The sequence below is a fragment of the Homarus americanus genome, unplaced genomic scaffold (assembly GCF_018991925.1).
Source record: "Homarus americanus isolate GMGI-L3 unplaced genomic scaffold, GMGI_Hamer_2.0 scaffold6317, whole genome shotgun sequence".
Lineage (NCBI taxonomy): Eukaryota > Metazoa > Arthropoda > Malacostraca > Decapoda > Nephropidae > Homarus > Homarus americanus.
In genome coordinates this window covers 22,036,644-22,055,305 of record NW_024730668.1, presented here as the reverse complement: position 1 = coordinate 22,055,305, position 18,662 = coordinate 22,036,644, and the positions used below count along the sequence as shown (strand labels likewise).

Genomic DNA, 18,662 nt, shown 5'->3' with positions numbered 1-18,662 from the left:
TCGTGCAACAATAGCGCCATTGGGAGGGGGGCGAGTTGCTTTAGCAATAGTTTCCACCAGCGTTGCTGCCTATCAGCGTGGTTTGTGAAGGTGTGATGCCCATTAACCTGTCTGACACGCGCACACCTCCAATACACCCGAACACTTAGAATCTTCCTTGGAAACTTTTCAAGGAACTCTCAAATCCTACATATACCCACTGAGCTACTTCGAATTTTCTTGGTCGAATATATATTTGACCAAAGTCTTATAAACTTACAACGAAAATTCCGAGTTGCAAACATGGTGGGGTGTCTCGATTATCAGCGATTTATCCAGTTTCCCAAATAACTTAAAAGCAATATCAAAAGAAGATCGCAAGAGCATCATGGCCGCGAGACTGCTACAAGGATCCTATACTAGAGTATAGAATCCTTGACTGCTCCCAGTATGAGTCGGAGTCGTCCATGTCGGCAACAATCATGGTCCTGGTAGTGGCAGCTGATGATAATGTTCCTTTGCTGCCTCATAACACCATCACTGTTCAATAACGTTTCATTTATTCTCCTAAATTCTGACACTCATAAAAGAATTTATTCCCACTCAGCAAAGGTAAAAATACTACCAAGTCTTCTTAATTAACATTGGCACATCTGATGAGACGAACGACGAGGCAACTGAAACACAATAAAAAACGAATATCAACTTACTGAGAAACAATACACTGTATATAAATAACAGCGTGGAAGTTGCTGACATTCCAGGGCCCTGAATTTCACCCAAATTCTAGAAATATTTTTTATCTTTTTGGGGGGAAGAACATATGTTCATAGATGTTATCCATATGTGATAACAGTAGATTTAGGATAGTTTTGACATACTTTTTGAATGTGGGGAGAGTATGGTTCAGTGACCCCCTAAGCCATCGATCTGCTTGTTATCGCACATATGGATAACATCTACAAACATAAACTCATTACAAACGGCTCGAGAGACCACGATATTAATTTATTTATATTAGAGATGATGTGAACCAAACTGACCTAATCTAACTATTATAGGTAGCATTTTGTTACATTGGACAAGTCTGATAGGTTACACAGACCGCAACGTCAGCAATCCACACTGTCGCTGTTTTTCGTACGAATATTTATCATTTAAAAAAAATACAACACCTGTTTCTAAAAAAAAAAAAATATTTCGTAATTCTGAAAAAAAAAATTAACATATTAGGTCATGCAAATATAGAATTAATATTTTAACTATTTAATTACAAGTATGAAGGTATGGGTGTAACAATGCTAATGTTGGCGGTTCACGACCCGGCACTACCAAGTTGGTAGAGCCGGGTCGTGCCTTTTGAAGTAACCTCGTGTTGAGAGGCTTCACACACACACACACACACACACACACACACACACACATTCTCCTACTTCTGTCGTTTTTCTCAAATGCGGGCGAAAAAAAAAACCCTGATATACTGTTACTTCGAAAATTCAGTTATAGAATTTACAGTTAATGAAATGGCCAGAATATGAAATAATTTTTAGCACTTCTTGAAAGCAAATTATATGATGCCAAAATAAAGTACTTGGTTGTAACAGCAGGAGTAACGTTTCGACGTATGAAGGCCTTTTTGCTAAACTGTTGTATTCTATAGTTGTTGAGGTGACCGAACACTAACATGCCACAAAATTTACCTCGAACCTTCGGCTTTGACCTGGACCTGGTCTTCTCCCCCTTTTCTCGTGAAAATAAATATTCCTGTGGAGTTTCATTACCGCTATAGTTACAAGTTATACTCCAGATAAGGTAAAGGGGTACAACTAAATGTACTGGAAGTCTACCGAGCTGGAGTTGGTCTACCAGGATATCTATCTAATATACTATAGGACTAGCCGTCTGTCTGTCTGTCTGTGTGTGTGTCTGTTCTGGGCAGCCAAAACGGCACAATCGTTTTTCATCAAACTTGGTGGAAAAATCGCAAAAAATTCGTAGAGTGGAACAAACCTGTTCCCATGGCGATGGTTTCTTTAGGAAGGCATTAATTAACTATTTTCTTTATGATGGAAAACGATGCAAGTCTACGGACTTGGTGCACCCTAATTAACCATGCAAGTCTACCTACTTGTGCAACCTCAATCGCTGTACTTTGTCACGAGCGTTCAAGCTTTCACAAGGGCACGAAGGGCCTGCGATCACTTGTTTACACTGTAGCGTCCATTAATGATTAACCTAACCTCACCTATAGGTTAGGCACTACAATGCAAATATCCAGGTAGACCAACTCCAGCTTCGTACAGCGCTTACTATATACAGTGCAGTATAAATATCCCGGTAGACCGCATACTGTAATAGCACTAGAAAAAGTTAAAATACATACCTGTGCAGGCGGATGGTCGGACAAGACTAATGTACTCGTTCCCAAAATTATCTTTAAGGAGAGGTCAGATGAATTTCACAATGAACACTGCGACTCCTATTGTCTCGGGAGGGTTGTCAAAGTCCTTCGTCCGTTGGCATATTGTCTAACACAAAATCGTAAAGATAATTTTTGGAGTACCATACAAAATGGAAACAGGCAAATAATAATAATAATAATAATAATAATAATAATAATAATAATAATAATAATAATACCTTGGTACTTAAATGCATTTATAAACCGATAATTGAAAAAAAAAAAACTTACATGTCAAATATGAGAATTTGTACTGTATTTTGCAGTTCACATTTATTGCAGCACTAACGTGGCAATATACACTAGTTGTTAATTTTGGTTGTTTTAATAGGCAAGTCTCACATTGAAGACAGCTGCGAAATAATTTGTTGTCATGTGTGTTTTTTATTAATGGATCAAGTTTGACATTTTAATATTTTTTTAGGATAATTTCGTTACATGTTTTTATCATTCAATCAATTCTGAACAATATTTAAAAAAAAACTATCTACATGTAAATGCAACACAGAACTAACAATTGAAACAGATGGTTTTGTTAGCAAGTTACATAGGCGAAGGAAGAATAAGTGTATATACCGGTATGTAGGTAGCCTTGGGGGCTTCACGCACGAACACCAACACACCTACGTCAGTGTTATCATGGCTCACACTCTAACTATCTCTGGCGTGACGTGGCCATATTGGCACTGCAGAGCGGTCATGCACTGTGCTTTCATGACGAAATGTGGTAATAAGGTTCCCCCAAACAAAACTATACCAAAATACACAAATGTTGAACTCTGCAAATTCTCAGCTGAAGAGGAAAAGGATGGATCATGATAGATAAATCCGTCGTTGCTGACCCCAACAATAAACTGGCACCATAATAGTTCATTACTCCCTTATGTTGACAGTGACTGGTGTGTGTACCTGGTGCTGTTGTTAGTGACTGATGACTGTACCAGTTAGTGACTGATGACTGTACCTGGTGCTGTTAGTGATTTATGACTATACTTGTTAGTGACTGATGACTGTACCTGTTAGTGACCGATGACTGTACTTGTTAGTGACTGGTGAGTGTACCTGGTGCTGTTAATGACTGATGACTGTACCTGTTAGTGACTGATGACTGTACCTGCTAGTGACTGGTGAGTGTACCTGGTGCTGTTAATGACTGATGACTGTACCTGTTAGTGACTGGTGAGTGTACCTGGTGCTGTTAATGACTGATGACTGTACCTGTTAGTGACTGGTGAGCGTACCTGTTGTTAACTTACACTTAAAAGAGTTCAAGAGAGATACTAACGAGTAAGACAACAGAAAAATTAAAAATTCTCTTCCCTGTGAAAACACAAAATAACACAACCAATAAGTTTCTTAAATAACATGTTAAGATTATATTTATATCAGAATATTAAGTGTAAAGACTAGAATACTATTTGCCTACAGTCTACATGTCTGATACTCTGGTAAATTTAGATTGAGAACCGAATCTAAATCTTAAGATATTTCTATAACGATTAAGTCATTGATGCTTCGTAATGTTAGTCAATTGTGTGGCACTGGAACATGCCGACCAGCTCAAACAGCCCGACACTCCTCGATAGAGGTGTTGTCGAGGGTAAAAATGCCACACCACGAGATATTCATTGCCTCGCCAGTCGCACATCATATCTTATTGATAACACATTGATTTTCTGTGTTTACGTGTTTAGAGGTCCCGTGCTGTGCGTGCGTTTGTCAGTTGCATTAAAGTTCCTCACACGGACGTTGACATTAGCTTTATTAATCATAACAAAGAATGTTTATATATCAGCAATATGACAGCTAGCATTCTTCCCAATGGTCGAAAATACACTGTGATAGGTTACGACATATCTTCATCTTATAGACAACATAAAAGCTTTAATTAACACTGTTAGTTTAAAGGTTATAACTATAAGGACATAATATTCAGGTAAGGTTATGCCAAATTTATGGTTTATGTAAATACAGTAGTTTTAAGATGTTAGGCTCGAGGTGAGAACGTTATGGGTAGAAGGGACTGGAGAGTACATGACCATCCCCTGGGCCTCGGCCACCCGCCCCTCCCTACCCGAATTATACCAATCCCTGTCGGCGTTACTGAGCAATCGCTCTCAGTTTCACTACACATAAAACCAAACTTCAGTGAGAACAAATGACTTGCATGTTGGTCCGTACAGTTATTACTAAGAAATTTCCATCTTTATGACTAATACTCTGTATGCTTGATAGGACTCTCTGTGTCTACTGGGCTTTCTCTTCCATGCGCTGTCTCCTCTCGTCTCTGTTGCATGAAAGCTCTTTTTGTTTTTTAGGTTTAATTCTCTACTCGATCCCCTCATACTATAACCTACTTCCTTTGGTTCAATAATCCTTAATTCATTTTGTCGCCTTCTTTTTTTTTCTCCTATAATTTATATCTTTTCTCGCAATTGTTATCTTCTCTCTTTATTTTTTCTTATTCCCGCTCTTTAATCTCTCTCCCCCTCTCCTACTATCACTACCATATCTGCTCTCTCCCTCTCCCCACCCACAATAAATGTCGCAACGTTTTGCCGTCTGGTGAGACTCAAAGCTAGATGTGTCACGCTTGTGGCAACTCAAGGAGAACACTTGACTGGTGGTGTACCGAGTATAAGACCCCAGTCCGGCTCTCACACAGCATTTAGAAAACAGTAAGGTACGAAGCATCACGAAGACCTTACAAAAATCTTCTCAAGAGACCATAACGGTAGTCTTTATTGTTCACCTTATAATTAGACACCCTCAACTTATTTCACCTGGCACTGGAGGTTAGGTTAAGTTAGATTTGGTTTGTGTGAGATAAGGTTAGGTTAGGTTTGTGTGAGATTAGGTTAGGTTTGTGTGAGATTAGATTAGATTAGGTTAGGTTTGTGTGAGATTAGGTTAGGTTTATGTGAGATTAGGTTAGGTTAAGTTAGGTTGGGTTAGGTTAGTTTATAATAAAATAAGGTAGTTTAGTTTAGGTTAGGTTAACGGTAGGGTGGTTAATCTTAAGTGAGAAACTGCTAAAACAGCAAACTTTTATAACTGGGGGGGTCAAGTGTGAGAAAATAGCTATGATTGCCAAAGCCTGCTAAACAAAACAAGATCATACTGGCCAAAAGAGTCAAACTAACCAACGTTATAACACTAACCACAGCGGCTCTTAACCAATGTCGCCACTGACTTACTTGGGGGAATGTCTGGGGTTCGTTAATTATCCACAGTCGCTTTTTATAACCTGTCGCAACGCCATTATACTTCAGCACACTTTAGTGTCATCAAAGCTCATGGTCGAGATCGCAATGGTTGGCATTGCATTGATTCTATTTTTTTATAAAAAAAAAAAAAAAAAAATATATATATATATATAATATATATATATATATATATATATATATATATATATATATATATATATATATATATATATATATATATATATATATATATATATATATATATATATATATATATATATATATATATATATATATATATATATATATATATGATGTCCGTCGACATATACTGCATGGTGGAATACATCTCCCTACTGACCCTCACTACCCACCAGATTTACCACATCTCCAGGTCACCATCACAACCACCCAAACAAGAGCAGCATTTTTTATAACTACTGTATTATATTTTCGTCGTCCTTTCCGGCAGAGCAGCAGTGAACAGACAGTGCAGAAAAACAAGCACCACTTTCATTTTCGTGGTGATGGTGGTGGGTGAGGGGCGGCAGGTGTGGCCCCTGACAGATGGCCTCAACAACACCACCACCATCGAAAAGTTCCTAGAACAATGCTCCTCCCTCCCCACCTTCCCGCTTAGCACATAGTCACACACACACACTATTTCTATACTCCTGATCTTACAGCGTTCATCTTTTTTTTATCTTGCATGTATCCCAGATTGCGATTCGAATATGAAATAATTTAGTGTACAGTATGTGTGTGTGTGTGTGTGTACACAGGGTGGTGTAATGCGTCTAGTGTGGTAGCATTATGTTAGTGATGAGGTGCAAGCACTATTTGCTTCCTCTAGCTATCAGCTACCGCCGCTGGCTAGCCCTCGTGGCGAACAGGGAAGCAACTTGCATAAGTCCTACCCTGCCAGTACACAGCCTCTTCACCACCAAGAATCCTGCTGCGCCTCCTCGTGGCAACACACGGTAACTGGGTGCCCCGTGGGCCCAGGCTAGACCAGAAGGGGATCTCGGAGCAGCAGTGGGCCCCAGAGGGACGGCGCATAGGCCCACTGGCATGTGGACACATACTGGTGCCTACCAACCACTGTCCCGCCGCCTTGCGGATTAACCCCAATGAAAAATCTGAGGTGGAGCCCCGCATCAGGTAGACATGCTTACAGAGCTCCAGTAAGACCCCAACGGCGGTATTGGCAGAAGAGTTGACCAATATGGGAACCCAACGACTACACTGGAGGACGAAGGCAATGCAAGATGGACAGGCTAAGTCAAAACCCAACAAACTGGGCTATCGGCAGTCCATTGTAAATCTCCCTCTCCCCAGTCGTTGCAACACTTGCATCACTGGATCAGGAAAAGGGAGAGCCAAGATGTGTGGTTGCAGCCTGAGCTCCTGCCTCACCATATAAATTAACTCACGTGCAGCTATCATCCAGCTCATCATACTTCTCATCATCATCAAAACCCCTAAACCCCCAAAAGTCCTATGACGACGAGGAAAGACAGAGATGACTGCCGGGAGTCTCTAGTCACAACTCTGCACATGGGCGGCATAGATAAGATGGTCGTTTATGCAGCAGTGCAATCCGGTCCTGTTTGTGCAAGTGAGCAGCCCTTTCGAGGAGCCACTCTGCTCACCCCACATGAGGAGGGGGCTAGAAAAGGTGCCCTAAATATAGCCTGCCTAAAGAACCAACCTGACTGGGCAACCGCACCCAGTAAGGTCATTCTTAAGCAGTTCAAAACACAATCATAACCACAGATCAAAACAAAAACAAACTGTACAACCTCTTATGGTCGCTGCATGGTATGTCTGGACCTTTCTGGATACTGACACAAATGAACGTCCTGAAAGAAGAACCGCTCTTGTGACAAAGGAGCTGGCTAGGTATAACATCGACATAGCAGCCATTAGTGAATCCTGGCTCCCAGACGAGGGTTGACTCACAGAACGGGGGTCTGGCTATACTTTCTTCTGGAAGGGTAAGCCTGCAGTAGAGAGAAACCGCGTTTATGGAATTTGCATTGCCATCCGCCAACGCATCCTACATAGGCTAACTGAAATGCCTGTTGGGATCAACGAGCGTCTCGTGACGCTCCGAATCCCACTGAATCACTCACGTCATGCCTTCTTCATGAATGCATACGCCCCAACACTGGATGCAAAGGATGACATCAAGGAGGCCTTTTATGCCGACCTTGACAGAGTGCTAACCTCTATCCCTAGAGAAGATAAGGTTGTACTTTTAGCTGACTTCAAAGCCAGAGTTGGCAGAGATGCTGGAATTTGGCAGGAAATCATAGGGGGAAATGGACTAGGCAAGTGTAATCCCAACAGCCTACTCCTTCTCAGCAAGTGTGCTGCACACAAACTCACTATCACCAATACCTTGTTTAGGCAGGCCGACAAGTTCAAGGGTTCGTAGCAACACCCACGATCCAAACACTGGCCTCTCATTGAATACATCATTGTCAGAGAAAGAGATCACCGAGATGTCCTCATCACCCGAGCCATGCGTGCCTCAGACAGCTACAAAACTGATCATCGGCTCGTTAGAGCAAAGCTCTCACTTCGCCTCGCCCCAAAACGGTGAAGGCAGCAAGCCTCCAGAAGAGGTCCTAACACTAAGCGGCTGGAGGATCCAGCAGTAGCACAATCTTTTAGAGAGCAGCTCGAACATGTGCTGATAAACAGCCCAACAACAAACAACCCAAATCCGAGTGCCGAATGGGAGATTCTCGACACTGTCATGACAAAAACCTACAGAGACCCTCGGCCAGATCGAAAAGATACACCAGGACTGGTTTGATGAAAATGGCCCGGAAATCAATGTACTCATCGATGATAAATGTGCTGCTTTAACTGACTGGCAGAACAACCCTCGGTCTCGGACCAAAGCTGATACCTTCCGCAAGAAGAAAGCGACGGCCCAACATGAACTTTGGGATCTAAAGAACGACTGGTTTAAAAATAAAGCAGGTGAAACACAAAAACATGCAGATCAACACCGGCTCCTACTCCCACCTGAGATCCCTAGCCCGAGAATTGCTGTTCGACACCACAACTGCATCCAGCCCAGACGTGCACGAACTGATCGCTATAAGAACAGCCCAGTCCCAACCATTGTAAAAATTATCAATAACTTGTAATAAACCAGTGTATTCACTCCCAGTAAATCCTACTTCTTGCACTGTCACTATGTTGAAATGCCCTGTAGTTTGAGCTTTTCACCATCTAGTTATTATATATCTTATTTGTATCACTTATGTTATTTGTATATTATTTGTAAATCGAAACCCATTCCCCAATTAAGTAACTGTATATTTTTAGCCTTCTGGCTGCTATGCTCTTTCAATAAACCGTTAATTTTTATTATTATTATTATTATTATTAAGATGTGCGAATTTTTCAATTCCACAAAAACATTTTATGGGCCAATCACTCATGGCACAGCCCACCTCCACTCATCCAATGGTGACTCCCAAATTAAAGATGATCCTTCAGTGCTGGAAAGAGCACTATCAATTACTAGTCAACTGAAACACCGATATGGATGTCCTGACTAGACCAGCAGGTCCCTCAGCATCCTGAGCTGATCCACCTCAGCTATCCTCCGTCCCTGGATGAGGTAGCTCCTGCCATCAAACAAATGAAAAATAACAAAGCCTCAGGGCCTGATGGAGTCCCAACCGAGGTATATAAAGCAGGAGGACCTCTGCTTACCAACCATCTCCACCCTCTCCTGGAGAATATATGGGAAAAGTAGGAAATTCCCCAAGCTCTTAAAGATGCCGCCCATTGTCAATATTTATAAGAACAAAGGAGACCAGTCAGACTGTAGCAACTACCGCGGGATTTCGCTGCTGTTTGTAGCTGGCTAGATTATCACCCGAGTCCTCCTAAACAGACTTCTTCCTGAGGCGAAAAACTTCCTCCCAAAATCTCAATGTGGCTTTAGACCATCACATGGCACCACTGACATGATCTTTGCTGCTCGCCAGATAGAGGAAAAGTGCAGAGAACAACGTCGTGACCTGTACGTGGCCTTCAACGACCTAACCAAGGCCTTCGACTCGGTCAACAGGGAAGCCAAAATTCATCGCCATTGTGAGGCAATTCCACGATGGCATGAACGGCAGTGTCCTGCACAATAGCACCCAGTCTGAGTTCTTCCCCATCCAAATGGAGGTAAAACAAGTATGTGTACTGGTACCAACTCTCTTTTCCATTTTCTTGGCTGCCTTCTTTACTCGTGCCTGTGTCAATTATCCGGCGGGGTGGACATCGAGTACCAGATGAAGGGTCTTTTTAACATAAGACGACTCCAGGTAGGAATAAAGGTGTCAGCAGTTTCCATTACTGAACTTCAGTGTGCAGACGACCTCACCCTTGTCGCTCACACGAAACGCGTCCTACAGGAGATCCTGAACACCTACACTGATACGTAAGAACACTTCGGCCTTGAGGTAAATGTACATAAGACACAGATTCTCTTTCAGTGTGCCCCTGGTTCAGCCACACCTCCACCATCCATCCAGCTTAACGGTACTACCCTCTTTAATGTTACCCACCTTCAGTGTCTCGGCTCCCACCTGTCCACCACTGCGGACATCGATGAAGAGATTCAACATTGGATCAGATGTGCATCTCAAGCCTTTGGCAGACTCCGTACCCGTGTCTTCGGCTGTAGGGAGCTGAAATTATCTACAAAGTTGCACGTATATCGAGCAGTAGTCCTCCCCACCCTGCTATATGGAAGCAAGACATGGGTCACATACAGGAGGCACCTCAATGCACTTGAAAACTTTCACCAATGTAGTCTACGTTCCATCCTCCGAGTTCGCTGGGAAGACAAGAGAACATATGCCAGTATTCTCGTTGACACCAACTGTACGAGCATCGAGGCTACCATCATCCATGAACAACTATGCTGGGCTGGCCATGTTACTCGCATGGACGACAGTAGACTGCCAAAGCAGCTACTTTACAGCCACCTAACAAATAGTAAACGTAATGCTGGCGGGCAACTGAAAAGTTATAAGGATAGTCTTAAGACAAACCTGAAAAAGTTCCAAGTCGACCCCCTCACCTGGGAGACGATTACTCCACACTGTAACGCTGGGAGGAGCATCACACAAGAAGGTGTCAATACGTTCGAGTTAGCCCGACTGCATACTGAGGCAGATAAGCGCTAGCGCCGGAAGGACGTTGCCGCCGCCCCTCCCGCACTAGATGTGGCCCTTTACACGTGCAACATCTGTGGACGGCACTGCCTTTCCCGTATCGGCCTCTTAAGTCACCTTAGATCTCACCAACGAAGGTGACATCCTTAATAACTCATATCATTGTATCATAGCTGGATTATCGTCATACTCGATTGCGAGTGACAGCAAAGTAGTAGTAGTAGTAGTAGTGTGTGTGTGTGTTCATTGCAATGCAATATTTCTAATCCCCATCACCAAGCTAGATTTTCTTTTGAATTTCATATAGAGACAAACTTTATTATTATATTTCTAAAGGGTTTGCTCAACTGTGTCAGTAAGAACTATATCCGTTGCCGTTCAATAGTTTCTAACACTCAACATCTGTTTCTAAATTTATCAATTATTTATTTAACATTACAGTGGCCAGATAACCAACACAAACAAGGATAGTCCGAATACAAGACTGAGTTGGAATGTCTGGGATTTTTTTATCCCAAACTCATAAGACCGTCATTATCTCTATAAAGATTAAATTCACCAGATGTATCTATGATGTGAGAATGGTTCTGACTACCTAAAGAAACCCAAGCATACAGCGAGGCAATCAATGTTTAGGTACAACGTTCACGCAGTACTATACAGTACTACCAAAGCATACTCTAGTCACACTTCACAACAGGGCAACAGTGTCAGACGATCCACCTCTCTCCCTAAGCTTAAACACGGGTCGGCCTCGTCAGTCTTTATTACCGGTCCATATGATTAGAAATATGAAGCATGTTATCACCATAAACTGCTGTTATCGGCTCACCGCACAACACGATAACAAACTTACGACTTATCAATAAAGTCTAATGATAAAAAAAAAATCAACCAACACTTTTTAGGAAAGGTTCGTCTTACACCCGGGTACCACTTAATATTCTTGGAAGTACTGTACTCTACGTTCAGGTTCTCTCACGCATACTTTTTACACCACTCTCCAGTAAATAAACATATGATAGACTTTAGTCCCATTATGTTGGTTACAAGACAATATTCCTGAGGCAACAACTTTTAAGCCTTATCATGAAACCTTCACTCTTGATCAACACTGCATGACACTGTATTTATTTGATTAACTTTATTGGTGATCTGAGTTAGTTTTTAATTCAAAATTTATCTCTAAGCCAATGTAATACATAGCAATGAAGGCTAACAGATTTCGAACACCTGCGTTGTTCCATAAGTTGTTGCTTCTGAATTTTTGTTAGTTCTGGCCTTATGTTTGAGAAACACAGTTAGTCAGTATCATAAACATAATATTGGCGTTCATGAAAGCGAAGACACCACACAAATATCCATCTCTCGACAGAATGAGTTTTACTTTTTGTATCAACGCCACAAAATCTGGGGGGAAAGCAACTTTTGTTTTTGTTCCTGGACGCGTTATACTAATCACCATTTCAAGCAGTGAGATAAATTGACTAAAATCGAACAAATTGTCATGAATGCAAAAAATAAAATAACAAAAATAAATAAATAATCAAATAATCACCAAATGACAAATGTAATTACTTTCGTGCAACTGCCAATTATTTTAAAAATGCTAACATCATACAGTATGTATTATTTTCTTTATTCTTTGGTATAAATAGCGCTGCATAAAGCATAGCCATTTTTATGAGGATATAATACCCTGCACCATCAAATGGTCAAGGTCAAAAACGCTATATTGCACCTATCTTCAGAAACACGTTTTACACTGCATTGGAAACAGTTGTATTTACAGTTCCAATATATATATAAATATATATATATATATATATATATATATATATATATATATATAATCAACGACCTCACCAGCCAGGAATCGAACCCTCGACCTACTGGGTGGGACTAGGGAACGCTACAGACCAACCCACAAGGACACTAAAAGCAGTCCTAGACTCTGTTATATTTCACACAAAGCCTGTTCATCGAGCTGATGGCGCCGTGAACCTCATTGGGAACTGCCGGTGCCTCGTATGTGGTGTCAGTAGCATTTTACCGAATCCAGCTGTTATGAAACACGAGGTACCATATATATACTTCATTTTTAGTCCATATAAGTATATATATGGTACCTCGTGTTTCATACCAGCTGGATTCGGTAAAATGCTACTGACACCACATACGAGGCACGGGCAGTTCCCAATGAGGCTCACGGCGCCATCAGCTCGATGAACAGGCTTTGTGTGAAATATAACAGAGTCTAGGACTGCTTTTAGTGTCCTTGTGGGTTGGTCTGTAGCGTTCCCTAGTCCCACCCATTAGGTCGAGGGTTCGATTCCTGGCTGGTGAGGTCGTTGATTATATGTTCAAAGTCCACGTGTTATATGGACTAAAAATGAAGTATATATATATATATAACTATATATATATATATATATATATACATATATATATACATATATATATATGTATATATATGTATATTTATGTATATATATATATATATGTAAGAATAGGTCGTAATATAGTTATTATCGGTACATTTCCGTGATCTTAGCTGTTATGTGGTGTGAAACAACTACTTCATGCCTAAGAGAGATGTGTTTAGCGGAAGTGTGATGTGTGTGAAAGCTGTGGGTTCTACCATCTCTTGCCACAAATCGTAGCTAAAATTTTGACACACGCACCCATTTTTATGTAACGAACAAATGTTGCACGGATGAAAGGTGCTTCCCCATCATTAATGACAATATGAGACACTTGTGTTTAGTGTCCGTAGCAGGAGACTGCGCATGTTTACCTCAACACAGTATTGACCATAGGTAAGCCTCCGAGCATCATATTCCTCGCCTCCCAGAGACGAAATCAAGAAGGGGACGTCTAATCTTTTCCGGCCTACAATCCCTTATAAAATTACCCCACCTTATCCCGTTATCCCAGCCATTTTTAGGTCATGGGAGTCGAGCATATAATAATAAATAAATTATTAAGTCAAATACAGTACCATTCATTCTTATGTGATGAATGATCATTTCTTGCTATACTGTGTGAGGCGAAAATGGAGTGCTTTTACAATTCTTCTTACAAAAACTACTGCTACATTCGATGTCAGTTCAGCAGTGTAAATAAAAACCTCGGTAAAGTTATAAAAAAAAAAAAATATATATATATATATACTAATATATATATATATATATATATATATATATATATATATATATATATATATATATATATATATATATAGTGTGTGTGTGTAAAGATTTATAATGAAAATGCTCTATTTATCTTTATCTTCAAAAAATAGGACAATATACAGGGGTACGCAGAGGCATTAATGCATTTTTTTTTCATTCTTATGTATTAATATCAAATTAGAAAAGAAATTCTACGAGGACTGCGTACCACTATGAGCTCGATATGAAGAATTAGTGGCAAGGCTTGCGGTAGGCTACGAATAATTCCAGTGTGTGGTGTTACGTAATGTTACGTCATCACACCACAAACCTAGCTCAGCTGAGCGCGAGCCAGCCAGGTCTGCCAACCCAATATCAACAACACCTTTATGTTTTAAGCTGAAAATGTAACATCGGTGTACATTAAAAAGTTAAAAGAAATGGATCAATCATTATTTCAGAAGCGAGAAAAAGTGACACATTGAATGTATCACATCGCTGGAATGTTTTGTTAATCTTTTCCTTGTCATTTCCTTTACTTACTCGTTTTCTAATATATATATATTTTTTTTTTTCTCTATCTTATGTATTCACATTCTATCTTAATAATATGTTTTAAGCTAAATGTACATGGATTTCTCATCAAACAAAGTGTTGCAGAACAATATCTAAGAATATAAAATCCAAATACAGTATATAGAAATATTGCTATAGCTGGCAACAATGAAGTACCCCCATGAGCAGACGACAGTGGCGGACTGAGACGCTTTGTTCAACATTCTTCCCATTACCGTTAGTTCCCTCAGCATAGACTACCGTATCTCATTTAAACTTTTCAGGCAGTCTTCGTATTATCTATTGCCTACTAATATACCTGTACCATCTAAATAGAACTTACATGAGAATAGTATTTTGTTTTAAAACCCGAAAATACCTGTAACTGAATTCGGATCCGTGGTTTTTACATTTACCACTTAAAAATTATTCGATTAATACCTTTGTAATTGTAACATGTTTTTCTATGTTGCATGGCTCCGTAAATTCAAGTGTACCCATCCCTTCCTGATCACACTATCGTACATAATCTGGACTCCACGGGAAACTCTTGGCCGAGTTCACTTCCTGAATTATTGATTACACTGAGCACTTTATTTCAACAAGAAAATTACTGACACTGCAATTTGCTTCACCTGCAAATAGACACTGTAAGTTAACATTCCAAGAGAATTTCAGCTACACCTTGACATTCACTTTCCAGTGTTTCCCTATCATTTTCACTGTTGTCACTTGTCACTATATTTCGCTTAAGTTATTCTGCATCAGTTTTGTAGGTATAATACACACATATAGGCAGTAGATATATAGTAACCAGACTTAGACGTAGCGCTAGCGTTCACATTTTTTGATCAATATGAAATTAACATATTACTACAGGATGTAAAATTATAAGCAGTTAATAATATAGCCTAATCTTGGTACACAAAAATTACTAAATGATAGGTGCTACTAAAACGTACTGCAAGACATCCATAAAAATATAATGAAGTTATAAATATGTATAACACGTACTGAGACTGTTGTTTTCTTTCGCATCATTACATCTGTTCACCACCTTGATGACTGCTCTCCCTGCCATACGGGTTTGCACCACCTGGGACTGGCGAAGGATAACATTTGTCAAATCGTTTCCGAACTTCGGCTTCATCTCGTCCGACTTTATTGTTCTGATATACACCGAAAAATCTTACTACACTGTGCTCTGTAGAATAGCCTCTTGAGTATTGTTTTGATTGTGCGCGAGGGTGCGTTGCAGGTTTTATATGAGGCGCCGCGCATGGCAACTCGACACAGTGTTGTCGTACGTATGAGCAAGTATTTATCATACATAATATTCTTAAGTTGTCGAACTTAATTAGTCGTGTGGTATTAACATCTTTATGTATTTACTGAAGAATTTTATTTTATTTTAAAGTGTATATGTATTTCAGTAGCCTCGTAAAATTCACCTAGATATAATTCAGTTGCTGTAGGATATCAAAGAGATTTGGATGTTCCGCCTCAAATGACAAGTTGAGATCTTAAACTAGAAGTACTGTATATACAGTAAGCCTGTATGTACCTGTATACTGTATGCAGACAGGTAATTTCCATTTTATCAAGAGAAAAGACTCATTTCGATAAAATGCCCATTTACAGTATACGAAAAATACTATTTATAATAATAATTTATATTTAGGCACTTTTGCCAAGGACAGGCGACAAAACCGTCATATCTTCATTATTTCCAGTATGAACACACACACACACACACACACACACACACACACACACACACACAGTTTTATATGCTGTTTTAATACAAATAAAAACAAGAGCTCTAAATTATTCTCTCATATACTTAAACATTTTGTATTGAAATGCTGTTTTCCCTTAAGTGTTATATTAGAAACAACTCGGTTTATAGGCCTAGAAATATTAAAAAAAAATATTGTATCATGTTTTAACCGAACTGGTAATCAAATTCGAACTTGATTAATGACACTTGTATTAATTGCCCTCCATTTTGACAATCTTTCGGAACCATATTATGCTTTCCCGCAGTACAAACTTAATTTTAATTGCATATAATTGTAGGCACAAATATCCTTTAACTTGTTTTTACATCATACCTTGTAAAAACGGACCCACGAAATCACATTCTAAAACATTGCTGTCGTACATGAGTATTTCTACATTAGAATAAAGGAAACTATGCTGACTTTAATTAAAAGTAAAGAGAACACTTGTTACCCAAATTGTGGTAATATTTTTTGCAATATAAAGATCGGGGTATAGGCATCATAGTTAAACTAATTTACAATACCTCTATGAATTATTGGGCAACATATGATATAGATGTCATAAAAACGACCAAAATGTAAAAAATGTGCATAATAAAGAAGACAGTATGATTTAACAATATATATGCATGAGTAAAAAATGATTAGATGCGGGTAGTGGTACCATACGCAACGATGTATTATCGTACATTCACCAAGGGTTATACAAATTTGACGTCACTAGTCTGTTCGGATTCTATTTTCTTTCATATGAAAATGTTATTCGAAAGTACACTACTATATATTTCAATTTCACATACAGGAATAGACCGCCGTAATTATATATAAGGAATGATGACGTTACGATAAAGTATATTCATTTTTAGATTAAAAATTCTTGCATGATTAATTTAAAGCCAGAGTATCAGTCATAGATCTAGACAAGAGCACACTGCTGCGCGCATGTCAACAAAGAACCTTCGTATGATTGGCCGAAGAAGAACGTCGAAGCGATTTCTGATTGGTCGAATAATGACGTAAACAAAAACATAAGCATCACCACGAGGTTCTTGTAAACAAAGCACGTGTGGCGAACTGTTGCAAGGAGTTTCATCTTGCAAAGTGTCGCTGGTCTTTTCAATTATGACACCGGGTTTATTGAGAAAAAATACGCACTTGCTAACAGAATAGAGAGAGACTGCGTTTTAATTAATGACGCTGAAAATATTACATTGTCATAATTGATGACAACAAAAACAAGTAAACAATAAAACAATTTATATATAAAAACTTTCAACAAATATGTAATGCTTTGCGCATTATATATATATATATATATATATATATATATATATATATATATATATATATATATATATATATATATATATATATATATATATATATATATATATATATATATATATATATATATGCTGTACTCGCATTGGTGAAAATATTATAAATAAAATCTACCGGGTTATTGTGCAAATATTAACAACATGAGACATAATCAATGAGCACAACAGACCCAATGAAACCCTCAAAACATAATCGTTCCATTTATCTTGTGATGGAATATATAGGAAATTACTAAAGATGTTCTAGGAAGATATAAAAAGAGTGGGTACACAGTGTGTCGTTGGGCAGGTGTCTGGAGATATCCTCCCCCTCCCCATCCCAACGTTAGGCTCTTCCCGGAGCAGGTGGTGCGCTATGAAAACTTCTAAGAAGATGCGCACGGGACAAAGCTTTTGCAATGGAAAATTTTTCTGAAGGGCAGTATTAAAGCGTTTTGACAAATTGTGCGTGAGATTGTTTTTTTCTTAACAACTGTAAATGAAGACATCTGTGTTTTTCGATTATAAAATGATCAACTCTCTTGTCACCTAAATCTTTATTCATACTATGTTTTTGCACAGGCACACTTTGAGGGTTATGGTGTACATTTTTCTTTGAATAATTTTCTTACTTAGATTTCAAGTCTTGAAGCAGTTTTTTGTAAACGATAATGGAAAGCTCTATGTAGTTTGTGTTAGTTGAATATATCGAATTTGCTAATTCAATGCGACTAGAACTCTTGTACAACAGCTTAACGTGAGTTGAGTGTCATCGCCCGCCAACTGGTACACTGTGCCTCCTGGCAGCCTGGCAAACCTTCCTGGTTCAGCGCAGTATCCATTCTCCTTAACTTCTCGGAGGTCGCCTTGGCCTCAGTCCAAAACTACCTTTCCCGACTGCTTACGTAAACAGTATACTGTATATACTGTATACCCTGTATTTCGCTGGCTATTTCTTTAGTTCTACAGGTCCGACAATTTGTGCAA

General features: G+C 39.3%; 1 protein-coding gene across 2 annotated transcripts in view; it reads right to left on the bottom strand.

The window, feature by feature from the left end:
• Nucleotides 1-15,826, bottom strand: part of LOC121867335 (leucine-rich repeat protein soc-2 homolog) — a 46,981-nt gene extending 31,155 nt beyond the window's left edge. Inside the window, exon 1 of one of the 2 annotated variants that reach the window (XM_042367257.1) lies at nt 15,587-15,826. In XM_042367257.1, the coding sequence (XP_042223191.1) occupies nt 15,587-15,722 (136 nt within the window). In that variant the 5' untranslated portion in view covers nt 15,723-15,826. Of the gene's footprint in view, nt 1-259; nt 566-15,586 lie in introns of those variants that run through there. The other variant, XM_042367259.1, reaches the window with a different exon arrangement.
• Nucleotides 15,827-18,662: the final 2,836 nt, after the last annotated feature.